General features: G+C 55.0%; 1 protein-coding gene across 4 annotated transcripts in view; it reads left to right on the plus strand.

The window, feature by feature from the left end:
• The first annotated feature begins 1,031 nt into the window (after nt 1–1,031).
• PDIA4 (protein disulfide isomerase family A member 4) overlaps nt 1,032–21,625 on the plus strand; it is a 31,496-nt gene continuing 10,902 nt past the window's right edge. Inside the window, exons 1-11 of one of the 4 annotated variants that reach the window (XM_032642547.1) lie at nt 1,594–3,064; nt 3,756–3,851; nt 7,271–7,448; nt 8,652–8,857; nt 10,603–10,741; nt 11,705–11,910; nt 12,035–12,193; nt 14,925–15,076; nt 17,030–17,186; nt 17,483–17,716; nt 18,599–19,818. In XM_032642547.1, coding sequence (XP_032498438.1) covers nt 3,839–3,851; nt 7,271–7,448; nt 8,652–8,857; nt 10,603–10,741; nt 11,705–11,910; nt 12,035–12,193; nt 14,925–15,076; nt 17,030–17,186; nt 17,483–17,716; nt 18,599–19,014 — 1,860 coding nt within the window. In that variant the 5' untranslated portion in view covers nt 1,594–3,064; nt 3,756–3,838 and the 3' untranslated portion in view covers nt 19,015–19,818. Of the gene's footprint in view, nt 1,562–1,593; nt 3,065–3,755; nt 3,852–7,270; nt 7,449–8,651; nt 8,858–10,602; nt 10,742–11,704; nt 11,911–12,034; nt 12,194–14,924; nt 15,077–17,029; nt 17,187–17,482; nt 17,717–18,598; nt 19,819–21,625 lie in introns of those variants that run through there. The other 3 variants (XM_032642546.1, XM_032642550.1, XM_032642548.1) reach the window with 3 other exon arrangements.

The following is a 21,625-nucleotide window of genomic DNA, read 5'->3' on the forward strand; positions in this document are numbered from 1 at the left end:
CCCGTGTCCCCTACATCGGCAGGCGGACTTTCAACCACTGCGCCACCAGGGAAGCCTCCCAAATAGTTTCTTAAAATGATATTCAACTGTTTGATATTCTACATTCAGAGCATTCTGATAAATCACTTAGTGCATACTCATCCTGTCGTTACAGTTAATTGAATAATGTCTTCCTGCCCTACAAAATTGAGGGGAGTACCATCAGATTCTGTAGTTCAATAGAAATTTATTAAATTTAATAAATCAAATAAAAAACTTTCTAATTACTAAAGCCTGTGAGTAGTTAGCTTTCTTTCTTCCTGACAATCTGTATACACAGAAAAATACTTCTGGACCCTCGAGTTTTGTTAATTTGACCTATTTGTCTTCCATAACTCTTCAGGCATACGAATCCCCAGGTGTTAAAGAAATCTCAAACCCTAAAACACATCACGGCTTGACGTACAAAAATCATTATCTATCTTAATCTAGTTTTTTTCCTCCTAAATTGTCAAGAGGGGAAACCTCAAGCCTATATTTAGACTTGTGTAAACCTATAGATTTTGCGTAAAATCAGGAGAAATTGATAACATGAAGCAAAGTTCAGACACGCACCTGATGGCCTGCTCATAGATGAAACCCTAGAGAGAAGCTTCCCCAAATCCTAGTTCTAGATTCACTTTTACTGCATGCGACCCCCGTCCCTAGGCCAATTTGTGTTTTAATCCAGGAAACAAATGCCAACTTTCATTCGCGCAGGCATAAACCAAAAAGACCACGAACAAGAAGCCGACTCCGGAGTCCCGTTCTCTCTCTTTCCTACCAACAGACTAGTTCGGGCCTCTCCGCCGCTTCGCTCTTGAGCTCCCCCCGGCGTCCCCCAGAGTTGCGCACACGTACCGTCTCACCAACGTTCTGCTAAGGACACGTGTTCTTCCTGCCCAGATCAGCAGCCTGGAGCCCCGCCCGCCTCGCATTTCCAAGGCCCCGCCTACCGCTCCACCGGCCAATTGCTCCCGAGGCGTAGCCCGACCCCGCCCCTCCGGCTCCTGCCCGCCGCTTTTGTTCTCCGCAGCTCCTTCTCTCAGCCTGTGCGCTCCAGGCAAACCGAGTGGCAGCCGCTGATTGGAGGCCGCGGCGCAGCCAATCAGAAGGGGGCACCTCACGGTAGCGCTCTGATCTTTAAACGCCGGAGCCGCGGGGCCTGCGGAGGAGGCCCGGGAGGAGGATCTGTGCTGAGAACTGTGCTGCGGAGCTCGGACGCGCACTTCGGCGCTCGGACGCGCACTTCGACGCACGCGGCCCCAGCCCCAGGTCGGGCTGGGATTGGCCGGTCCGCGGCTTCCCCCGCCCCCAGTCAATTGCCGGCTAGGTCTTCCGGGGAGGGGGGAGTTTCTTTCCTTACCTCTCGTTTCCTTTCGCGAGACCGGAGCCAGAGGTTTGGGATCGCCCAGTGGCCGTCGGCGCGAGGAGGCCGAGCTCCGCACCGCCGCGATGAGGCCCCGGGAAGCCTGGCTGCTCGTTCTGCTCTTAGCCCTGGCGCAGCTGCTGGCAGCGGCGAGCGCAGAGGGCCCGGATGAAGGTGAGCGGCGGCGGGCCGGGCCTGTGGGCGGGGTCGCCGCGCGGACCGCCGACGTGCTGCAGTTTGAGGGCGGTAGCGGGGGACAGGATCGCTTGGGAGATCCGGGAGAGGAGGGCGGCGAAGCGGCTGGGGCTTGAACGCGGAGAGGATGTAAAGTGCCTTCTTTGCATGCTGGCTCCTTCGCCGTGATTCTGCTCAGGTTTTCCTCGAGTTCAGGCTGACTTCCCGCTCCTGGGAACGGGAGCTTGGGAACTGGTTCAGCCTTTGACGCTAACACGTCCAGGGAGTGTGAAGGGAGAGGGCCCTCTGGTTTCAAAACAGATTTTAGAGAAGGGGCGAGGGCACGAAGCCCCAAGTGGGAGCTCTCGGGACAACCGCGGGCAGCAAGCATTTTTCGTCTCAAAACTGTGGTTTGTAGGTTTGGATATAAGTAACTCAAGGGTTCTGGTTTGAGGGAGAAAGGGATGGCTTGGTTTGCATCTTTTGGAAACCGGAGATAGCACTCCTTTTGCGAGCATTTATTCAGCACTTACTGTGTGTGCCGGTCACTGCGCTGGGTTGTGAGAGTTAAGGATGAGTGTGGCCCCTGCCCATAAAGCGCCCGCTCTGGGAGGAAGGTTCGCAGCTACTAGTCACCACTCCTGCATTTTTCTTTGAAGTCGGCTAGCTAAAAAATGGTGTAAGAGAACTTGGAAAATTAGAAAGTTTTAGTCAAGAAAAGAGTGCTAATTCCTAGAGAACAGGGCATCGCATTACTGGTCTTAAACTTCTTCCTCTCTGGCCTTTCTCTAGGTGACTAGAGTTTTTTCCTGTTGAGTTTGTTCCAATATAAATAAACCCCTTTTTCTATCGTTAGTGTGTAAAGGAACTGTGAACTTTATACTCTTTTAGACAGCTTGAGTAACTTTTATGCAAGTCAATGATTCAAGAGTCTTTACCCACATAGAAAGGGAAGTTAAAAACCAGCGCCTGGTGAGAAGAACACCTACCTGCCAACAGGAACTAGAGAGTAGTGTCACCTACAAGTGTCTTAGGAACTTTATCCATATCACCTGGTGCTTATTTAAATACAGAGTCCCAAAATACACCCAAGCGGACTGCAGCAGTGGGCCCTCGAATCTGCATGTTAAACATTTCATTGATTCCTGGGCAAGGTAAACTTTGGGAGGCACCTTAAAGTTTGAGGACCAGTGGAGATGGAGGGTAGTTTTTGGAACGTAGCCAAAGAGCAAACTAGCTTTGTCTTGGTTCTGATCCAGTGATTCTATTTTGCGGGGATTCTTAAGAGGCCTGGAAGGGTGGCAAACATGGGTGGACACTAAGGGCTATTAGGAAGAGTGAGTCTGTCATTTGGGTCACAGGTCACTAATGCACTGGAGACCCTGGGAAGTAGCCGCCTCTGGGGTGAGCCCGGGAATCTCTGCAGTTGGGTAGGGTGGGGCTTCTAGTAGTTACCTCGACTCTTTCCCATCCCTGGATCTTCACGTTCAGCTTCTATCACAGGTAACCCATCCCGTGGATTTATTTTAGGGCCACACTTCCCTCTACCCCAGATGGTCCCTGTCCTTAGGGGGTTTTCCCTAATTTTGCCTCACTGCTGGGCATGCAGGTTCTTAGTTATTTTATTACTTATTTATTTGGCTGCACCGGGTCTTAGTTGCAGCATGCAGGATCTTCGTTGCGGCCTGTGAGCTCTTGTAGTTGCGGCATGTGGACTCTTAGTTGCGGCATGCGGGATGGAGCCCGGGGCCCCCTGCATTGGGAGTGCAGAGTCTTAACCGCTGGACCACCAGGGAAGTCCCTTGCTTGCTTTCATTTGGGATTGGTTTAGATTTTAAAGTAAGTGGAAATTCACTTGGGTACAGTGCTGGGGAACTGTCCAGTTGCACCTCTCTTTTCCTTTCTGGGAAGTAATTATCAAGCGAGTCCGTGTAAAACTTGGGGCATCCTGGGAAGAAAATCCTATGTGTCACCATGGCATAGCAGCTGAGCTGTCAGGACCCTCCACTCAGTAGCCTTGTGCCTTTGGGCAAGTGACTAAAGCTCTCTGTTTCTTCCTCTGTAAAGTGCATATAATGTGTTTCCCTCGGGGGATGAGAGAGTGTGCTTAAGTGCCCAGCACGGTGCCTGGCGCATAAAACATATCAGTTAAATGATGTTATATCTGATAACAAATTTCTCTTTTTCTATTCAGTATTGACCTAATGGTAAGATTTACCCAACTTTTATGGGCACCTCCCTGGTGGGGACTGGAAGACCGGCCAGCTGAGGAGGCAGATGAGGACATGCTGTAAGGAGCCGCTGGTGTCCAGCCTGGGCAGGATCCAGTGTTGTCAGATGTACTGGTGGGGGTGGGCAGGGGTTGCAGTGACCTGGTTAGAGGAGGGGCCTACATTTCAGGAGGGGCCTTACTGGATGGGCTAAGCAGTGTGTGGAGATGATGCAAGAGGCTTCACTGACTACACGCTGGGGAGGATGGCGCCCTTCCAGAAGGTGCTGGAAGGCTTTGGATATATTTCTATCCTAGAATGTCCAACTTTAAAAGTGAAGCCCAGTGAAGAGTGGTCTCCCCATTAAACTGAGATACTTTCCTTGTCCGGATGTGTGGGGTTTTAGTCCATGGGAATGTAGAGCCAGCACCTTCTCCAGTTGCAGACGAGTCAGCCCTGGGGATTGTCTGCAACTTGGGGAGGAATGGAAAGGGGCGGCCATGCCTTAATACCATTGAGGATCCTTAATTATGTAGGGAATGTTCTGCCATTTTGTTTATCCTTAAAACTATAAACTCAAAGTCAATTTTTAAAAAAGTGTCAAGAAATGAATTCATTGTTTGGAGCTCTGTCCCAGGATAACTCATGGACCCCCATTTAATCGTGAGAGCCCCATTACCAATAGTGCTCTCAGACCACTTCGGGCTGGGTGTAGGTAGGAAAGCATCTTTGCTTTTCTATTTTGTAAAATTCACCTTATCCCTGTGGATTGAGCAGATAGCCGAGTCCCTCTTCCTCCCCGAGCTGTGTTTCCTAGCTTGAAGAGAGGATTAAGTTCTCCTGAGCCTTCTTTCCACCCTTCCTCCAGTCTTTCCGTCTGCCCGCAAGTAAACTTGATTCTCGGACTGAGCTGAGCAGCCAGGCGGTGAGAGTGGAGATGCACTGCCTGGGGCATCTACCTAACTGCCCACAGCAGGCCTTCCGGGCCGTGGGAGCACCCAGATCTGGGGCAAGGCGTGTGGTGCTTCCTAGGTCCCCGACAGGAGCAGAGAACCTGCACGACATCCCCACATTAAGCCCCCGGGTTTGCAGCCCCGATGTGGGTCATTTTGGGTGGGACTTTCAAGTGAGGGGCGGTCAGACTAGCCTTTTGAAAGCCACTGTGACAAGGTTCTGCAGGCCGACATGGGTCAGCTAGTACTTATCTGCAAGTTTGTTGTAGGCAGTGTTCCTGTACCGGGAGCCCCTAGCCAGCTGGCGTAAACCCGGAGGTTCTCAAGCGTTACGTCCTAGGATTCTCGAGGACCTGGGTGTATCGTGTTGGCTGCCAGTCACCAGTGGAAGGGGATTCAGTGTGACGTGAGTGTAAAGAAACGAGCTGAGGCCACAGCCCTGAGAGGTGGCGTTGGGGTTGAGCCCAGGTTGTCTTCCTCTGGGTCCTGCCCCCTCCACGTCCAGGGAGCCTGGTTCTCATTGCTCTCCCCAAGCCTCCTGCTGACAGTGCTGGGGGCCTGGGGCTTCTGCAGGCCTGACCACCCCGCAGGGTCCCTGATGAGGAGCAGGGAAGTGGCGAGGTGGCTGGGGAGCTCGGGGAGGGCAGGAGGAAGACTGTGGGCAGGGCCGGTAACCTGCCCCAAGAAACATGGGAGTCTGCTGGATATGTACTCCTCAAATTGGTGGGTGTTCTTTTTGGATTTTAGAGCCGTTTCTCCTGCCCGCGCAATGGAGGAACTTCTGCCTTAAGGTGGGGGGGGAGGATGTGAAAGGAAAAAGCAGTGGGTGTTTGAAGGGACAATGTGGAGGAAAGTGGGGCTCAGTGGGTGGGGTGGGTTTTTGGTTTACTTTTGACAATTGGTGTGCAGATTGGTAGATTTTAATGATACCGAGCAAAGCTGCCACCCTGCCCAGACCAGTTCCTGGCTTTTCTGAGCACCTGCAGAGCCAGCACTGGATCAGTTCAGGGGCGGCTAAGATTGGTCAAGTCCCAGGGGTTCCCGGATCCCGAGGGCAGGTTTTCGAGCCCTGACCTCAGTCCCGCTGTCGGTGTTGGTTTCTCTCCTGGGAAGCATCTCCAAAAATAAATAATTGGCTCTGAAACATTCTGCCTTTGGAGTTGATGAAATCGTGCTGGCTGCAGTTCTGTTTGCTGGCGTGGTAGCAGCTGGGGAACCTGGGTAACGAGAACTGCCGTTCAGGATTTCTGGTACCTGTAGTTCAGCAACAAATTCAGTTGAACCTTGATAATAAGATGTGCTCATATGCTTGTGTTCTGGAAAGAGTACTTTGCTTCCAGGCAGGGCGTCCTACAAAGGTATGAACAGGAAACAAGTGCTGGTTCTCAGCTTTTCATTCTGGAGGATGGAATCCTAATCCATTTCTGAAAGGGGTGGCATTTTTACCTCATACACATAAAAAATAGCCCCACGGGTGTTACAGTCCTTCAGCAAAAGGTTGAAATGTGAAGGGAGGAGTGTGGGGCATGATATTTTACTTACAAAGTCAGCCTGAGTAACCTCCGGGGTGGAAAAGTTGAGACCAGTACTTGTTTCCTGTTTGTACTGATCTGGGGACCAGGCAGTCAGTCATTCATTGGGCAGGGGTCGGGGGGGATTGGATGCAGTCCTTCCTGCCTGTGGAAGCAGAGAGGGTGAGGAAGAGCAACACGTGTGTGAAAGTTAGCCTGGCCCTTAAGCACAGATGTGGGGGGCCCACGAAGTGAGGAACCTGAGGCGCACAGCGTGCGTATGGGTCAGGAGCCTTTCGCGGGGCGGCCCGAGGGGTGCATCAGGTCTGTGCCTGGGGAGCAGGACAGCGGGTTCTCTGTACCTGGGCTGGAGGCCTGCAGAGCAGGGCCGGGGAGGGGGTGCTCCGTCTGGAGAGGGGGCTGGTCCTGCCCTCCGAGTCCTGCTGCAGTTTTTAGACTTTAAATTCTAGACCTGTAGTCAGTTTTCAGCCATCTTTTAGGCATGACCTCCCTTTAAGTGAAATCTTAAGTGACCACCCGATATGCAAATTCCTGGGGTCGGGGAGGCCCCCAGGGACCACGCAGGACTCGTGACCATTTTGAGGGTTTTGGGTTCTAGGGAGATTTTTTTTTTTTCTTTTTGAGTAAAGTTACGTATTTATTTATTTTTGGCTGCGTTGGGTCTTCGTTGCTGCGCGTGGGCTTTCCTCTAGTTGTGGCGAGCGGGGGCTACTCTTTGTTGCGGTGCGCGAGCTACTCATTGCGGTGGCTTCTCTCGTTGCGGAGCACGGGCTCTAGGCACGCGGTCTTCAGTAGTTGCGGCACGCAGGCTCTAGAGCGCAGGCTCAGTAGTTGGGCGCACGGGCTTAGTTGCTCTGCGGCCTGTGGGATCTTCCCGGACCAGGGCTCAAACCCGTGTCCCTTGCATTGGCAGGAGGATTCTTAACCACTGTGCCACCAGGGAAGTCCCTCTAGGAAGATTTTTAAGGAGGAGCGTCACCATTTTCCTAACCAGTCTGGGTATTTTCTGCACAGATTCTTCTAAGAAAGAGGATGCCATTGAGGAGGAAGACGAGGAGGAGGAAGAGGACGAGGACGACGGTGATGACTTGGAAGTTAAGGAAGAAAACGGTGTCTCAGTCCTAAATGACGCGAACTTTGATAACTTTGTGGCTGACAAAGACACGGTGTTGCTGGAGTTCTACGCTCCATGGTGAGGACCCACGCTCCACCCCCCTCAGCCAGATGGACCAGGGGTTCCTCTGTGTCCCATGCTGGACCCCTCAGAGTCATCCGGACCCCGCAGGGTGGGAGTGTCCGGGTGCAGGAACCCAGACTCCTGGTTCGGGAGCGCCAGGAGCTCAGCATTCTGCCAATTTGCATTGAGCGTCCGACGAGCCAGCCCTCGCAGACGGCGGGCCCCCGCTCGTTTCAGATCCAGTGCTTAAAAATGTGAACACGTCCTCTGCTGGTTACAGCTGGGGGTGGCTAACGAGCTGTGATGACACAGAGACCTGCGTGGGTGACAGGCGCATCCCTCATTACAGATTCCGCCCTCCACCCCCTCCTCCTGCCCGGAGTCTGGTGGATGCCCAGTGCAGCCCCTGGGGCCTCCCATAGGAAAGGTGCATGGGCCCTGGGGGAGCAGCCCCTCTTTTCCCATCTTTCACCCTCACGGGGAAGCCAGTCATGACTCTTGGGCTCCTCCCCCCCACCTCTCTTCTGCTGTTTTTTTCCATCTCATAATCCCGTCTTCTTTTTCCCCTTTCTCCTGCCCTCCTTGGTTCACTTCGGAGAAAAAATAGTCAAGATATTCTTACGTTGTTTGTCTAGCACAGTGTGAGATGCTTTGTAAAAGTATCTAAACAGACCTTAGGACAGGCCTGTGAGGTTACATTGTTCCTGGTTTATAGATCAGCCGTTCTCAAACGTTTTGTTCTCTCAGGACCCCTTAACATTTAATAATTGAGGACCTCAAATAGCTTGTTATGTGGGTCATGTTTATCAGTAGTTACCGTATCGGGAATTAAAACTGAGAAATAGAAAAGGCCATCTTTAAATAACAGTAGCCCTCTTACATGTTCACATCAGAATGCTGACATCATCGTCGATCACGTAGCCTCTGGAAAACCCTGCCGTATGCTTCTGAGAGGAGTGGAAAAGACGGCATCTTTCAGGAAGAGTTTTCTCCTCACACTGGGGTGTAGAGATGTTGAAAGCATGTTGTTCCCTCAGCAGAGCTGAGTTTCGAACCTGGATCTGTTTGACTTTCAGCTGCCTTGGCCTCCCTGTTTTGTGTTTCTTGTTAACTGCAAACATTTCTGGTCCCAGTGTCCCTGTTGGTGTGCACGTTGCTGGATTTACGTCTCCATGGATACAGTTAACCTGCTTCTTCTTCCCGAAATCTAATTCTCAGGTGCGGGCATTGCAAGCAGTTTGCTCCAGAATATGAAAAAATCGCCACTACCTTGAGGGAGAATGACCCTCCCATTGCTGTCGCCAAGATCGACGCGACCTCGGAATCAGCGCTGGCCAGTAGGTTTGACGTGAGTGGCTATCCCACCATCAAGATCCTTAAGAAGGGGCAGGCTGTCGACTACGAGGGCTCCAGGACCCAGGAAGGTGAGCGGCTTCTGAGCTGCTGGTGGAAGTCGGGGACAGGGCTCCCTCCCCCTGGAAGGGAAAGTGGAGGGGGTGATGGGAGGGGAATTTGGATATTAGAAAGGAAGCCAAGCTGAGTGGACGGGGAGTGATCCCTGATGGAATGTTCGCGGAAACTTGGATCAACGTAAACTTGTCCTTGCATGGGAGGGGGTATCTTCTTCCATTGACGACCATGAAACTCAAGGTCTGGAGCTGGTGTGTTACAGGTCATGGGTCTTGGTAGTGCGCTGGAGCGGTGCTTCTGAATGTCTAGCTTGTATCCGACTCACGGGGGGTGGGATGGGGTGGGGTGGGGTTGAGGGGGCTTGTTTAGACAGACTGTCGAGCCCCAGCCCAGAGCTTCTGATTCACTAAGTTTCAGGTCTGGCCCAATAACCTGCGTTTCTTGCGAGCTCTAAGGGCTTGCCGAACGTGCAGGTCCAGAGCCCCACATTGGAACCACTGGTGTGCGGAGCCAGACAGTGTTTCTAAAACCAGGCCCGATGGGTCCCTGCCTGGCTCACATCAGACACTAAATAAGTTTCATTAAATGAATGAGAAAATAACATTGTGGTAGCCTTTAGCGTATCTCTTAATCACTTAAGAAAAAGGATTGCTCTGTGCTGCATTTTCCATTCCCAGTATAGCGTAGTAGAAATAGCACTGAATAGGTTTGGGGTCTTCACTGCCATCACGTAGCCCTGTGTCCCCCACAAGGGCCTCCCTTGCTGGGCCTTGGGCTCCTCATCACGGAGTGTGAGGTCATGGGGACTTGATCTCAAGGTTCCCTTGAATTGGTACGAGAGTCTGTCCTGTGACAGACTTGTATATTTGGAGGTCTGCGCTTGACACCTGCCAGCTAGGGACGTGGCCCAGTTTGGAATCTTGAGAGCAGAGTTTGCCTAAGTGGCCTCCCCAGGCACCAGCCCTCCCAGTGCGTCTTAATAATGGGGGTCGCCTGCGTTGATGGCCCCAGGGCCTCGGCTCTGCCTACACCAGCACGTGCTGCTCTGTGCGCTCCAGTCTAAAAGCTCGTGCTTTGCGGCAGTGGGTCTCAGACCTGGCTCCTTGGTAGATTCTATGGCAAAAAAGGAGAGAAAAAGTTTGCAGCCACTGCTCCTAAGAACCCCTTGGAAAGTGCTTTGCGAGAATATATTCAGTGTCCCAGGCCTGGCGTTGAATCCATCTCCGGGGAAGCAGGCCACAGAAGGGCCGTTTGCAGTCTGTGCAGCCTGAGCGGCGTGGGAGCTGCTGCTTCTCTTTTCATTTTTCTCCAGTTTGGTTACGTTTTATGATGCGTGTAACATGCCAGTGCTAGATGTGCGTGTCTAAATACATATGTATTTGTACGAGTTAAGAGGATGCCCCCAAAACTATTAATAGGCATGTGTGGTCAAACACTGGGAGATGACCTCTCGGGGTTCAAGTGCAGTTAGAACCCTGGCGTGTTAGGAACGGAAGTCTCATTCGTCGGGTTGGGCTTGGACTGTCTCGAGCAGTCCGCAGCGGGTGCGTGTGGCAGTGGACCCATGACGGACGGCTGCTGGAAACAGTGGGCCTCTGGCTCTTAACTGTGCAGAGTGGCCCTGGCTGTAGATGTGATTGGATTTCAGGAAATCACATGGGTCCTGTTCTGTGGCCCCGCTCTCTCTCTTCGCCCCTCATCACCTGCCACCCCTGGAGCGGGGGCCTGCATGTGCTCAGTCTTGTGTTGTTTCTTCCAGAAATTGTGGCCAAGGTCAAAGAGATCTCCCAGCCCAACTGGACACCTCCACCAGAAGTCACACTCGTGCTGACCAAAGATAACTTCGATGAGGTGGTGAATGACTCAGGCATCATTCTGGTGGAGTTTTATGCCCCGTGGTAAGATGGTGTCTATCACCTGTCATCGGATACTGGTCAGGCCTGTCCTGTGTTCGGTACAGGCACGGGCCAGAGGTGGCAGAGACAGACCCCCGCATGTGAGGCAGGGCTAGCCGAAGAGCAGGCGGGCGCAAAGTCCCCGCCGTGCACAAGTGGGCAGAGTGGGGCGCTGCGTGTTCCGAGAGAGGTGGTTTCCCAGAGTCTTTCCTGGGGAGTAGGATGAGGCTAAGATATAGGCCTGAAGCGTGGAGCCTGCAGGGGAGAGTAAGCCACGTGGGCCACATAGGGGGGCCACCCAACGATCTGGGGCCCCTCGGAGCTGGAGGACACGACCGTGCGCCAGGCAGTGCCCGCTTCCCCCCCGGGCCTTGCTGCCTCCCTCCTGAGATGTTTGAACCTTGGTTTTCTCTGTCTTCGTCTCTGCTCTGGACTGTTCTGGAGTGAATCTTGGAAGTTGACCCTGACTCTTGCTTTACACTCAAGACGTGTTCCCTTCTTGTGCCGGAGCCCCAGGGCCCCTAGAGCTTCCTGCCTTTTGTCCCTTCCCCTCACCGCCCCCTTCACAGGCTTGCATCCACTTCCTGCCCATCCCTTGTGTCCCAGCTCACCCTCACGTCCTGTGTGAAGTCACCACTGACTGGTATCCTTACCTGTCCCAGCTCTCCAACCAAGAAAATTGTCTTGGCCTTTCCCATGTCTTACCCCATGTCACGGTTATGCCCCTGTCCACCCATGTCTCGGGTGTGTGTGTGTTGTGTGTGTCCCCCCACCTCCATGAAGGAGGAGGCCACATCCTGCTGGCCCCTGGGGAAGGCCCGGGCTCCGCCCTCACCCGGGGGCATCCCGAGGTTGGCCGGATCTCTCCAGTCGCCCGGAGCGCAGGCTGGGTTTCTGCGCTTCACTTACCTGGCAGGTGGCATCCACACCAGAACAGGCCCCTGACAGAACTGCTTCCTCTCGCAGGTGTGGACACTGCAAGAAACTGGCCCCCGAGTATGAGAAGGCCGCCAAGGAGCTGAGCAAGCGCTCTCCCCCAATCCCCCTGGCGAAGGTCGACGCCACCGCAGAGACAGACCTGGCCAAGAGGTTCGACGTCTCCGGCTATCCCACCCTGAAAATCTTCCGCAAGGGAAAGCCCTTTGATTACAACGGCCCACGGGAAAAATACGGTACTGCCACCTCCTCTGGCCTCAGTGGGGAGGGAAGCTCCTGGTGCGTGTGGGCGCCGGCAGAGCTGTGGGGACAGCGCCCTGCAACCCCAAGCGGCCCCTCAGGCGTGTGCTCTGCTCCCAGGGATCGTCGACTACATGATCGAGCAGTCCGGGCCACCCTCCAAGCAGGTCCTGGCCCTGAAGCAGGTCCAGGAGTTCCTGAAGGATGGAGACGATGTCATCATCGTTGGGGTCTTTAAGGCGGAGAGCGACCCAGCCTACCAGCGGTACCAGGACGCTGGTAAGGAGTGGCCCGCTGGGCAGGGCAGAGTGCCCAGGCCCGGGCTGTCTGAGGTTGCTGGGGAGTCTGCTGCTTTTGTATAAAACTCCTGGGCATCGACTTAGGGGATGGCTTGATGGAAGAATTGAGATTGCATACATGGGAACAGGCTTTCCTTTCTCGGCTTGGGGCTTGGTTCTCTGTTGCTTTAATTGCACGTGGGTGATATGATCTCTTACTAAATAGATGAGAGGGATGCACAGTCCCCCTCCTGACCTCTGAGAGGAGGGGAGGGGCACAGTCAAGTTCATCCAAGGTCATTGTCTACCTCCCGCCCCTTCCAGGGCCCCTTCCCAGATCCAGTCCCTCTGCCAGGGGTAGGGTCTTGACCGGAAAGTGAGGGTTTCTGCATCAGACCTGGGTTCGAGTCCTGGCTCTGCCAGGGTTCGAATACCGTGACCACAGTCAGTGACTTGATCAGCTCGGAGATCTCACGTCCAACACGGTGACCTGTCCTACTTGGAAGGTTGTTACATTAGTTGAGATAAATTGGAGGAAGTGCTTAGCAAAGTGCCTGGGGATGCTGATTGCACACTGAACGCTGGTCTTGCCGGTCCGGGAGGCAAAGTTTATCACCAGCAGCTGTCAGTGGTGTCCCGTGGGGGCTGGCGTCCTCGCTCCCCAGACGGTCCCTAGGCCATGAACAAAAGATGGCTTTTCAGGGACGGTCAGGATCCTCTTGGTCCTCATCAGCTCCTGAATGCCCTCCGCCCCTCACCCCACGTCACACACGCCAAAACAGTTCGCTTTTCTGCGTCGAAGGAGCAGTTACGATCTGCCTGCCACTTAGTGCTGACCTCTGCTGCGCGGTCACGGTTGTGCGTTTGTCAAATGCAGAGTAACGTTGTGAAACATACAGTGGAGCTAAACTCTGTGCTTCCTCGGTCCTCACTGATTCAGTCAGTAACCTTGTCACCCAGTTGTGCTAGAAACTTGCAGAGGGGTCCCCTAGCCCACCCAGGGCCACAGGCAGCCACGGAGTCCCCAAACCTACACATTTATGTGCATGCAGACCCCTGGGGATCTTGTCAAAATGTGGGTTCTGGGGCTTCCCTGGTGGCGCAGTGGTTGAGAGTCCGCCTGCCGATGCAGGGGACACGGGTTCGTGCCCCGGTCCGGGAGGATCCCACGTGCCGCGGAGTGGCTGGGGCTATGAGCCATGGCCGCTGAGCCTGCGCGTCCGGAGCCTGTGCTCCGCAACGGGAGAGGCCGCAGCAGTGAGAGGCCCGCGTACTGCCAAAAAAAAAAAAAAAATGTGGGTTCTGGTGCTATACATCTGGGTGGGCCCGGTGCTGCCCGTCCAGCTGCCTCACTTCCAGTCTGACATACGTGTGACCCCACGTGGCCGGTCAGGTTAGGCTCGGGCAGGGGTGACGGTCACTGGGCCTGGGGTGTAGACTCGGGGGAAGGAGCCAGAGACAGTCCTGGGGATGTAGCGTGGATGACAGGGAAGCTGATGGGGCAGGAGCAGAGGGGAGGCTGGCGGGAGGAAGGGATCTGTGAGCGTGGAGGGTGGGCAGGAAGTTCTTGAGTTGATTCTGTCTCTGCACCCAGGGCCACCTGATAACAAATACCCGGGGCGCCTAGCGGCTTAGAACGGGTGTGCCTTCTGGGTGGGCCACCTTGTTTCATTCTTACAGTGGTCTGAGAGGTGCCCTGTCCTGTTTCTACAGAGGAGGGACTGGGGCTCGGGGAGGTGAGTCACTGGCAGGCCTGAAGTCACACAGTCGGCAGGTCGAAAATGACGATTTCAGTCGAAGTCTGTCTCCGCTTCCAAAAGCTGTGAGCTTGTCCAGGTCGCCCCTGCCTCCTGCAAGACACGTACTGTGCCCTCAGCCACCTGTCCCTATGTATAGCCAGTCAGAGGCTGCCCTCGGGTGGGGCGACGCCTCACCCAGTGCTGGGACCACACACTCCGCTCAGGGTGCGTGTGGATGCCTCAGCGAGGACAGAGCAGAGGGACTGAGGTGATTCCCCTGGGGGGTCCGGGGCAGGGATTGACAGGCCGGCCCACGGGCCAAATCTGGTCCTCACCTGGTTTTGTAAGTTCCCTTAGAACACAGCACACTGGATGGTTTGCATGCTGGTCAGCACAGAGCGGGGTCGTCGTGACCGTGGGGTCCACAAAGCCAAGATAGTTCCTGTCTGGTCCTTTCCATAAAAGATTGCCAGCCCCTGTTCTAGAGTATCCTCAGTCAGTGGGGGTGCATTTGGGAGTTTCCCGAGATTTAAAGTATGTACAGCAAAAGAACCGCAGCCCACAAACAGGCCACCCAGCAACTCGAGGAGGAGCAGTCAGGGCCCTGCGACGGGTGCTGGGTGTGAAAACTCCCTGTGGGGATGGAGGGCTCTTGTGACGGACGCAGGAGGATTTGGGCTGTCTGTCCAGGGTTATGTGCTTCTCAGCATCAGAGGCCGCAGTTGACCGTAGCGCCTGACAAATTAGCTCTGAGTTTTTCTGTGAAGATTATTTTTAAAATAAATTCCAAGATCTATAGATTTTAAGGGATTACATCTATACCAGGTTGTAAACTCCAGACTCCTTTCAAGTGTTTCAGCTCTGGATATAGTCCACACGGCGTTTGTGGTTAAGAACACTATTTTCTGGGCGTTTGCTTTGATTGATGGTGGGTAGTGAGTTGAATCTAGATCATTAGTAAATCGTGTATTTGTTGTTCTGTTAATTTTTCAGCTAACCACCTGAGAGAGGATTACAAATTCCACCACACTTTCCACACTGAAATAGCCAAGTTCTTGAAAGTCTCCCCGGGGAAGTTGGTCATCATGCAGCCTGAGAAATTCCAGTCCAAATATGAGCCCAAGAGCCACGTGATGGACATCCAGGTGGGGGAGGGATGCCAGCCCCGGGGCATCCCATCGGCATGGTCTCTTGGTCAGGGTTCGCGGGAGGGACGGCGGTCGGGGGTTGGGGTCACACATACCTCGTGGGTCGTGGGGCCTTGGCCCCTGGCAGAGCTCCACCTGCTTTTGCCAGAAGGATTCCCCCGGTCTTTATAGCTCCTGGCAGGCCAGCAGGGGCCTGCGTGGCTGGTGTGGCTCCTGGCCAGGATGTGCTGGCTGCTGGGTCTGAGCCAAGCCTCACTTGCCGCCAGGTGGCTTGGGCACTGAGGCCTACGAAGCGATGACGGGCCTCTCTGTTCACTGGGTGAAGCTGTGGGACATGGCATGTGGACTTGGCCTTTCTTTCCTCTATGTCCCCCCACTCTCGGTCTTCCTAAGGGGGTGACACAGTCATCTCTAGAGGGGCGGAGGGAGTTCCCAGCCCAGGGTGAGCCTGGGTCCAGCTCGGTGTTCCGAGTGCTTCACAGGGGCTCCGCACTCCACTGAACAGATCTTCAGGTTTGGAAAAAACCTTACACCTTGAATCCAAATACTTTATTTGATAGAACGATGCAGAGAAGTGAGCTAACAGACTGGAGGTCCTACAACCAGTTAGGAGCAGACTAAGGGGAAAATGCAGGTGTGCTCCGTCCCCAGCCAGGACATATGGGGGTGGTCTCATCTCTCCCCCTGCCCTCCAGCTTTTTAGCATCCAGAGATATTGACTCTGGGTCCACAGAGGGGCCCTGATGGCACAGTTCTGTATGGTGTGCATGCTCCTGGGAAAGGGGGGCTGTCTGCAGCTTTCAGTAGATTCTTGAAGGGGTCCTTGACCTGAATAGGTTGAGATCCACAGTCTGTTGTACACATCACTGCTACTTTGCTCTTCTGGTATTATTTATATACCGTCTTGGTTGCAAAAATTATTTCAGGCTGCTTTGTAAAAAAATTCACACAACAGATAAAATGCGACTTTTAAAAAATGGATTTAAAAATTAGGACAAAGGGAAGACAAGGGCAGGACAGGTAAGATGAAGCCAGGTGTAAAATCAGCACAGGCAGCACTGCTGTGATGGGATAGCCTGTTTGCTGCACACGTAAGCGAGGAGGGCTCTGGCCTTGAGTTGATTCGGGCCCGCGGGTGCCAGGCGCTCAGCTCGGGAGCACATTTGTCCTGGGTCCCTCGGCTTTGAGCCCACCTCCTGAGTGATGGTTGGTCCAGGGGCCGTCCTGATGAAAGACACCCCACAGCCCAGCTGCCCTCTGCCTCGTCCCTGCTGCCTCCTCCCACCTGGCCCAGCCTGCCATTTCTCAGCGCCACCTGGGGCCACCTCCTGACCATCCCTGCAGATGGGACATGGGCCCTAGGGGGAGAGAGCAGTGATCATCCATCACTTCCTGCTGGGCGGGCAGCCGCACCTCGTTGGGCCTCGGTTTCCTCACCTGTAGAGCGAGGTGGCCGTGCTGCCCTCACGTGCAGCTGTGTGGCCCCCATGCTCTTCCTGAGAGACACTGCCCGCACCGCTGCCCCCGGCTTCGGTGTAGCGGCTAGTCAGGGGCAGGCTTTCACCAGGCGGAGCTCGGAGCCCCAGCGGCGCTTCGCATCACGGCACCGTGTTCCTCGTCCGTGCAGTGTCCCAGAGAGGCTGCTGTGAGGATCAGACCAGGGGAAGGTGGGACCCTGTGCCCAGTGTAGCCCGTGTTAGCGCCACTGTCATCTGGGAGCCGGGCCTTCTCCCAGCAGAACCTGACTGACCTGGACCGCAGGCCCCCACCCAGAGGGAAGGGCACGCGGCCTCTGTGGTTGCCCGAGAGGCTCACTTCGGGTTCCCTGGAGGAGGGGCCCCAGCGTCACCGGGTGGACTTGAGTGGGGCCCCTGTGCCCGTCTCTTGGAGCAAATGGCTTTTCCCATCGACAGCAACAGACAGCTGCACCTTACCTGCCCCCTTTTGCAGGACTCCACGGAGAGCTCGGCCATCAAGGAGCACGTGTTGAGGCACACGCTGCCCCTTGTCGGCCACCGCAAGTCTTCCAACGAGGCCAAGCGCTACTCGCAGCGCCCCCTGGTGGTCGTGTACTATGGCGTGGACTTCAGCTTCGACTACCGCGTCGGTGAGGCCCGGGTTGGCGGCTGGGGTGTGTGGTTACTTACGGCTTCAGGGGCTTTTTCCTCCCGGGCTGTGTCGCTTCCCCCTTCCCTCTCTGCTTGAGCAAGAGGGGAGCTTCGAGTCGAGTTGGGCCCTCTTAGATTAGAGATGCGGGGGCGATCGGGTGAGGCCAGCTCCCAACCCCAACCTGCCTGCGGGCAGGGGACCTGGGCTGCGGCCCGAGGCTGGTCCGGGGTCTGCGCTCGGCATCTGGAGCCTCAGCCGCTGTGGCCTGGCTCACAGCCCTCGGTGCCCTTTCAGCCACTCAGTTCTGGCGGAACAAGGTCCTGGAGGTGGCCAAGGACTTCCCCGAGTACACCTTTGCCGTGGCCGACGAGGACGACTTCGCCACGGAGGTGAAGGACCTGGGGCTGAGTGAGAGTGGGGAGGAGGTGAACGCGGCCATCCTGGACGAGGGCGGCCGCAGGTTCGCCATGGAGCCCGACGACTTCGATGCCGACGCCCTCCGCGCCTTCGTCAGCGCCTTCAAGAAAGGTGAGCCCTCCCCATCCCATCCCCCCCCCATCCTCCACCTCCGCGGACCCACCGGCTGGTTGCCGGGGGCCTGGCCCAGGCTTCCTCCTGGACCCGAGAGATGGGAAGATGGGGATGGAGAATCCCTGTTCTTTTGTTTTGTTTTTTTTTTTTTTTTTCCGGTACACGGGCCTCTCACTGTTGTGGCCTCTCCCGTTGCGGAGCACAGGCTCCGGACGCGCAGGCTCAGCGGCCATGGCTTACGGGCCCAGCCACTCCGCGGCATGTGGGATTTTCCCGGACCGGGGCACGAACCCGTGTCCCCTGCATCGGCAGGCGGACTCTCAACCACTGTGCCACCAGGGAAGCCCAAGAAGCCTTATTTTTAAAATATGTAAAGTACAACAGGCTTTTGGACTTAGGCGTAAGTTTCATGTATGAGGGAAATTTGCTTTGGCATCAAGCTGAGTGTGTTTCTCATCTGGTTGAGCACATGGCCCCGGGTCCCCAGTGCTGGCGGCTGGCGGGCAGACCTCCTCCGTCTCTGCTCAGTCTACTCCCCACCGTGGCTTCCAGCCCCCGGCGCCCACCCTCCTAGTAACCCCTCTGCATCGGGAGCATCTCTTGTGACGGCCTCACTGAACAGGACCCAGCGTCTGCTAGGCCTTGTGGGGAACCACCTGCACCCTCTCTGGCCTTTGCAGGGACTGGGAAAGTAGAAGACGTGAGGAAACCAGAGAACTGGCGGTGGGCTTCTGGAGACAAGGCCCTGGCTGGCCCTGGCAGCGTCTGACTTGCCATGTCCTGCACGTCAGGCCAGCCTCACTGCCTGGTCCAGTCAGAGCCGCCAGGGTCGGGGCCTTTCGGCTCTCACACTCCTCCTCTGCTTGCTTTCCTCGGCAGGAAAACTGAAGCCAGTTGTCAAATCCCAGCCGGTGCCCAAGAACAACAAGGGGCCGGTCAAGGTCGTGGTGGGGAAGACCTTCGACTCCATCGTGATGGACCCTAAGAAGGACGTCCTCATCGAGTTCTACGCGCCGTGGTGCGGGCACTGCAAGCAGCTGGAGCCCGTGTACACAGCCCTGGGCAAGAAGTACAAGGGACACAAGAATCTGGTCATCGCCAAGATGGATGCCACAGCCAACGACGTCACCAACGACCGCTACAAAGTCGAGGGCTTCCCCACCATCTACTTCTCCCCCAGCGGGGACAAAAAGAACCCAATTAAATTTGAGGACGGAAACAGAGATCTGGACCATTTGAGCAAGTTTATAGAAGAACATGCCACAGAACTGAGCAGGGCCAGGGAAGAACTTTGAAGGCCTTGAGGGTCTGCTCAGGGCAAGCGCGGCAGGGACCAGACAGCGAAGCTTCCAGCACTCGGCATTGGAGCCTGAGCCAGCTGCGAGCCCGGTGGGCTTGCTCAAAGGCAGTCTGTCAAGGTGTTTTGGTTTGTCTTGTGTTTTAATTTTTTATACTTTGGTATTTCACCTTATGCTCTGATACTGAATAGATATGAATGACTCAGTAGATTAGTCCAGAATTTTACAGAGGATACATCTATTTTTACCATTATTTGGGGTTTGATTTTTTTTTTAACTTTTTCACCTTCTTTAATATATTTCTTCAAAGCAGACAGTTGAACCTCTTCTGTGTGAATGTTTTTCTCTGTTTTTAATTTAAAATTTAAGAAGCCTTTGCCAAATCACGTCGACTTTTCCTTTTTGTTTTATTGTCATCTGAGGAATGCTTAGCTGAAGATGGGACTGTTGGTGTTTGGTTTTTTTTCTTTCTGTTGTGGCACAAAGTGAGAACTGTCGCCGAGCACCCTGCCGAGGACGTCATTTCAGCCCGACTGATCTGCCATCCCGTCCAGGGAGAAACAGCATCTCTGCGGGCCTGGGCGTCACCGTGCCTTCTCCTCCCAAATCGAGGACGGCAGGCAGGAGCGTTTCCCAGGTGCTCCCAGACCCTGATCCGAGGCTCTGCCTCCGAGAGGCCGCCTGCCTCTTCAGAACCGCTGTGGCCAAGGAGAGATGAGCTAGGGCACAGGTGGAGACTTTAGGGTGATAGGACGATAGGGTAGGCTGTTGTGATGGAATAAAGAAAGGATTCAAAATGAACCTCCATCACTGTCCTAGAGAACATGGTCCCGCCCTGGAGCTTCAGCGTGCTGGAGATGGAGAGGCCGGGCCTGGAGGGGAGGCTCCCTGCCCGGCCTGCCTGAACATCCAGGGGTGGGGTGGCATCCCGACCCGGGTAGGGGCATCTGCTCTTGGTTGTTTGTGGGTGGGCAGTGGTGCACTCTGTCGGGAGGCGGCAGGGGTGGAGGGCAAGGCCCTGAGCTCTTCTGGGGGCTGGAGGGAGGGGACAGGACAGGACAGGACGGGAAGCTGGACCAGCCCGCAGGGTTCTGGGCGATTTGTGTGATGTGAGCTTCATTCTGGGAGTTCATTCACCGAGATGTGCCATCCCCGCTCACCTGTTCCTAATTTTGCTGAAACAGAAATCGTGAGCTGGGGGCATCTCTTCGAGCAGTGGCTGGTGGGTTTGCTGCAGGGTTGGGGGGCAAGAAGCAGCCCCAGGGGAAGGGACAGCTGTGGTGGGCCTTTCTAGATGATCTGCTTTCAAGTTGAGTCTGGCCAGGGTGGGCTGGGGTGTCTGGTAAGTCCTCAGAATCCCCAGTGTGGCAGGAAGTCCTCTGCACCCTCCTGGATGCCCTCTTCCCTCAGGAGGACAAGCAGGCCCCCTTCAGAGACTTTGTGCCAGAAGCTCACAGGAGTAAATGTGGGTGTGGGGCTTGAAGGCTTTTTTTTTTTCAACCGAGAGGCACACTCCTCCAGCACCGCCTCGGGCTTCCGTGCTGGTCTGGGAGACCTCACACAGCAGACGTGAGGCCTGGGCTCTAGGAGGGAATAAGTGTGGTCTCATTTGAAGTGAGGTGTCGGGAAAGCCCTTGTTGAAGTGATGTTTGAGCTGAGACCCAAGGATGAGTTGGCTGGAGCCCGGCTGAGGTTGGGAGTGAGTCATTTATCAGTGTGTCCCGGGACCTGCAGTGTTGACACTACTTGGATGTTTGTCAGAAATGCACGATCTCGGGCTTGGCCCCAGACCTGCTGAGTCAGAATGCATTTTAAGGAGATCCCAGGAGACTCATGCCTAGTGAATGCAAAGGCCCTGAGGCGGAAGTCAAAATGTATCCTCTTCTGAAATACAATCTGGAAACCAAGTTGCCCAGTGGAGTGTCAGGTAAACTCACCCTTTATCGACTGTAGAGAGTAGACCCCTGGGAGAGAATCTACCCCAGGCTGGTTAGGGAGCTGATAGGTTGCTAAAGGAGACAGGTGAGTCAGCCGATGACAGTCCAGTGCAATCAGTGCCAGGGTAAAGATGTGCAGGCCACGGGAGCCCAGAGAGCAGGCACTGGCCCAGCCTGGGAGCCTGAGCAGCCCTTCAGAGAGGCTGACCCGGGAGCCACAAGGAAGAGGTGAACTTCCCAGGTTGAGGCAAAGCAGGTGCAGAGGGACAGAGGCGAGGGAGGGAAGCAGTGATGCGAAAGGAGGTGGAGCTGGACCTGGAAGAGGTGGGTGCCCTAAGTCAGGAGTTTGACCTTGTCCTAGAACTTTGCAGGGAACCCCTGATGGTTTTAAGCAGGAAAGTGCTGTGATCAGCTTGAGAGATTAATCATGGGAGTGCCAGGTAACATTTATTGGGCATCTAGCAAAAGCCAGACCCCGTGTCCAGCAGTTTGCCGGATTATCCCACTGCAAGTGATCTGCAAGGTGGGCGCTCTTGTGTTCACTTTCCAGCTGAAGAAAGGAAGGGGGCATGTGTCTGCAAATGCAAAGCTGGGGTGTGCTTCTCCCCCACCCCGGTTGTGCCATTGCATCTCCCTCGTAGACAACGCAGTCCAGTAGCAGGGGAGCCAGG

The sequence above is a fragment of the Phocoena sinus genome, chromosome 9 (genome assembly GCF_008692025.1).
Source record: "Phocoena sinus isolate mPhoSin1 chromosome 9, mPhoSin1.pri, whole genome shotgun sequence".
NCBI lineage: Eukaryota > Metazoa > Chordata > Mammalia > Artiodactyla > Phocoenidae > Phocoena > Phocoena sinus.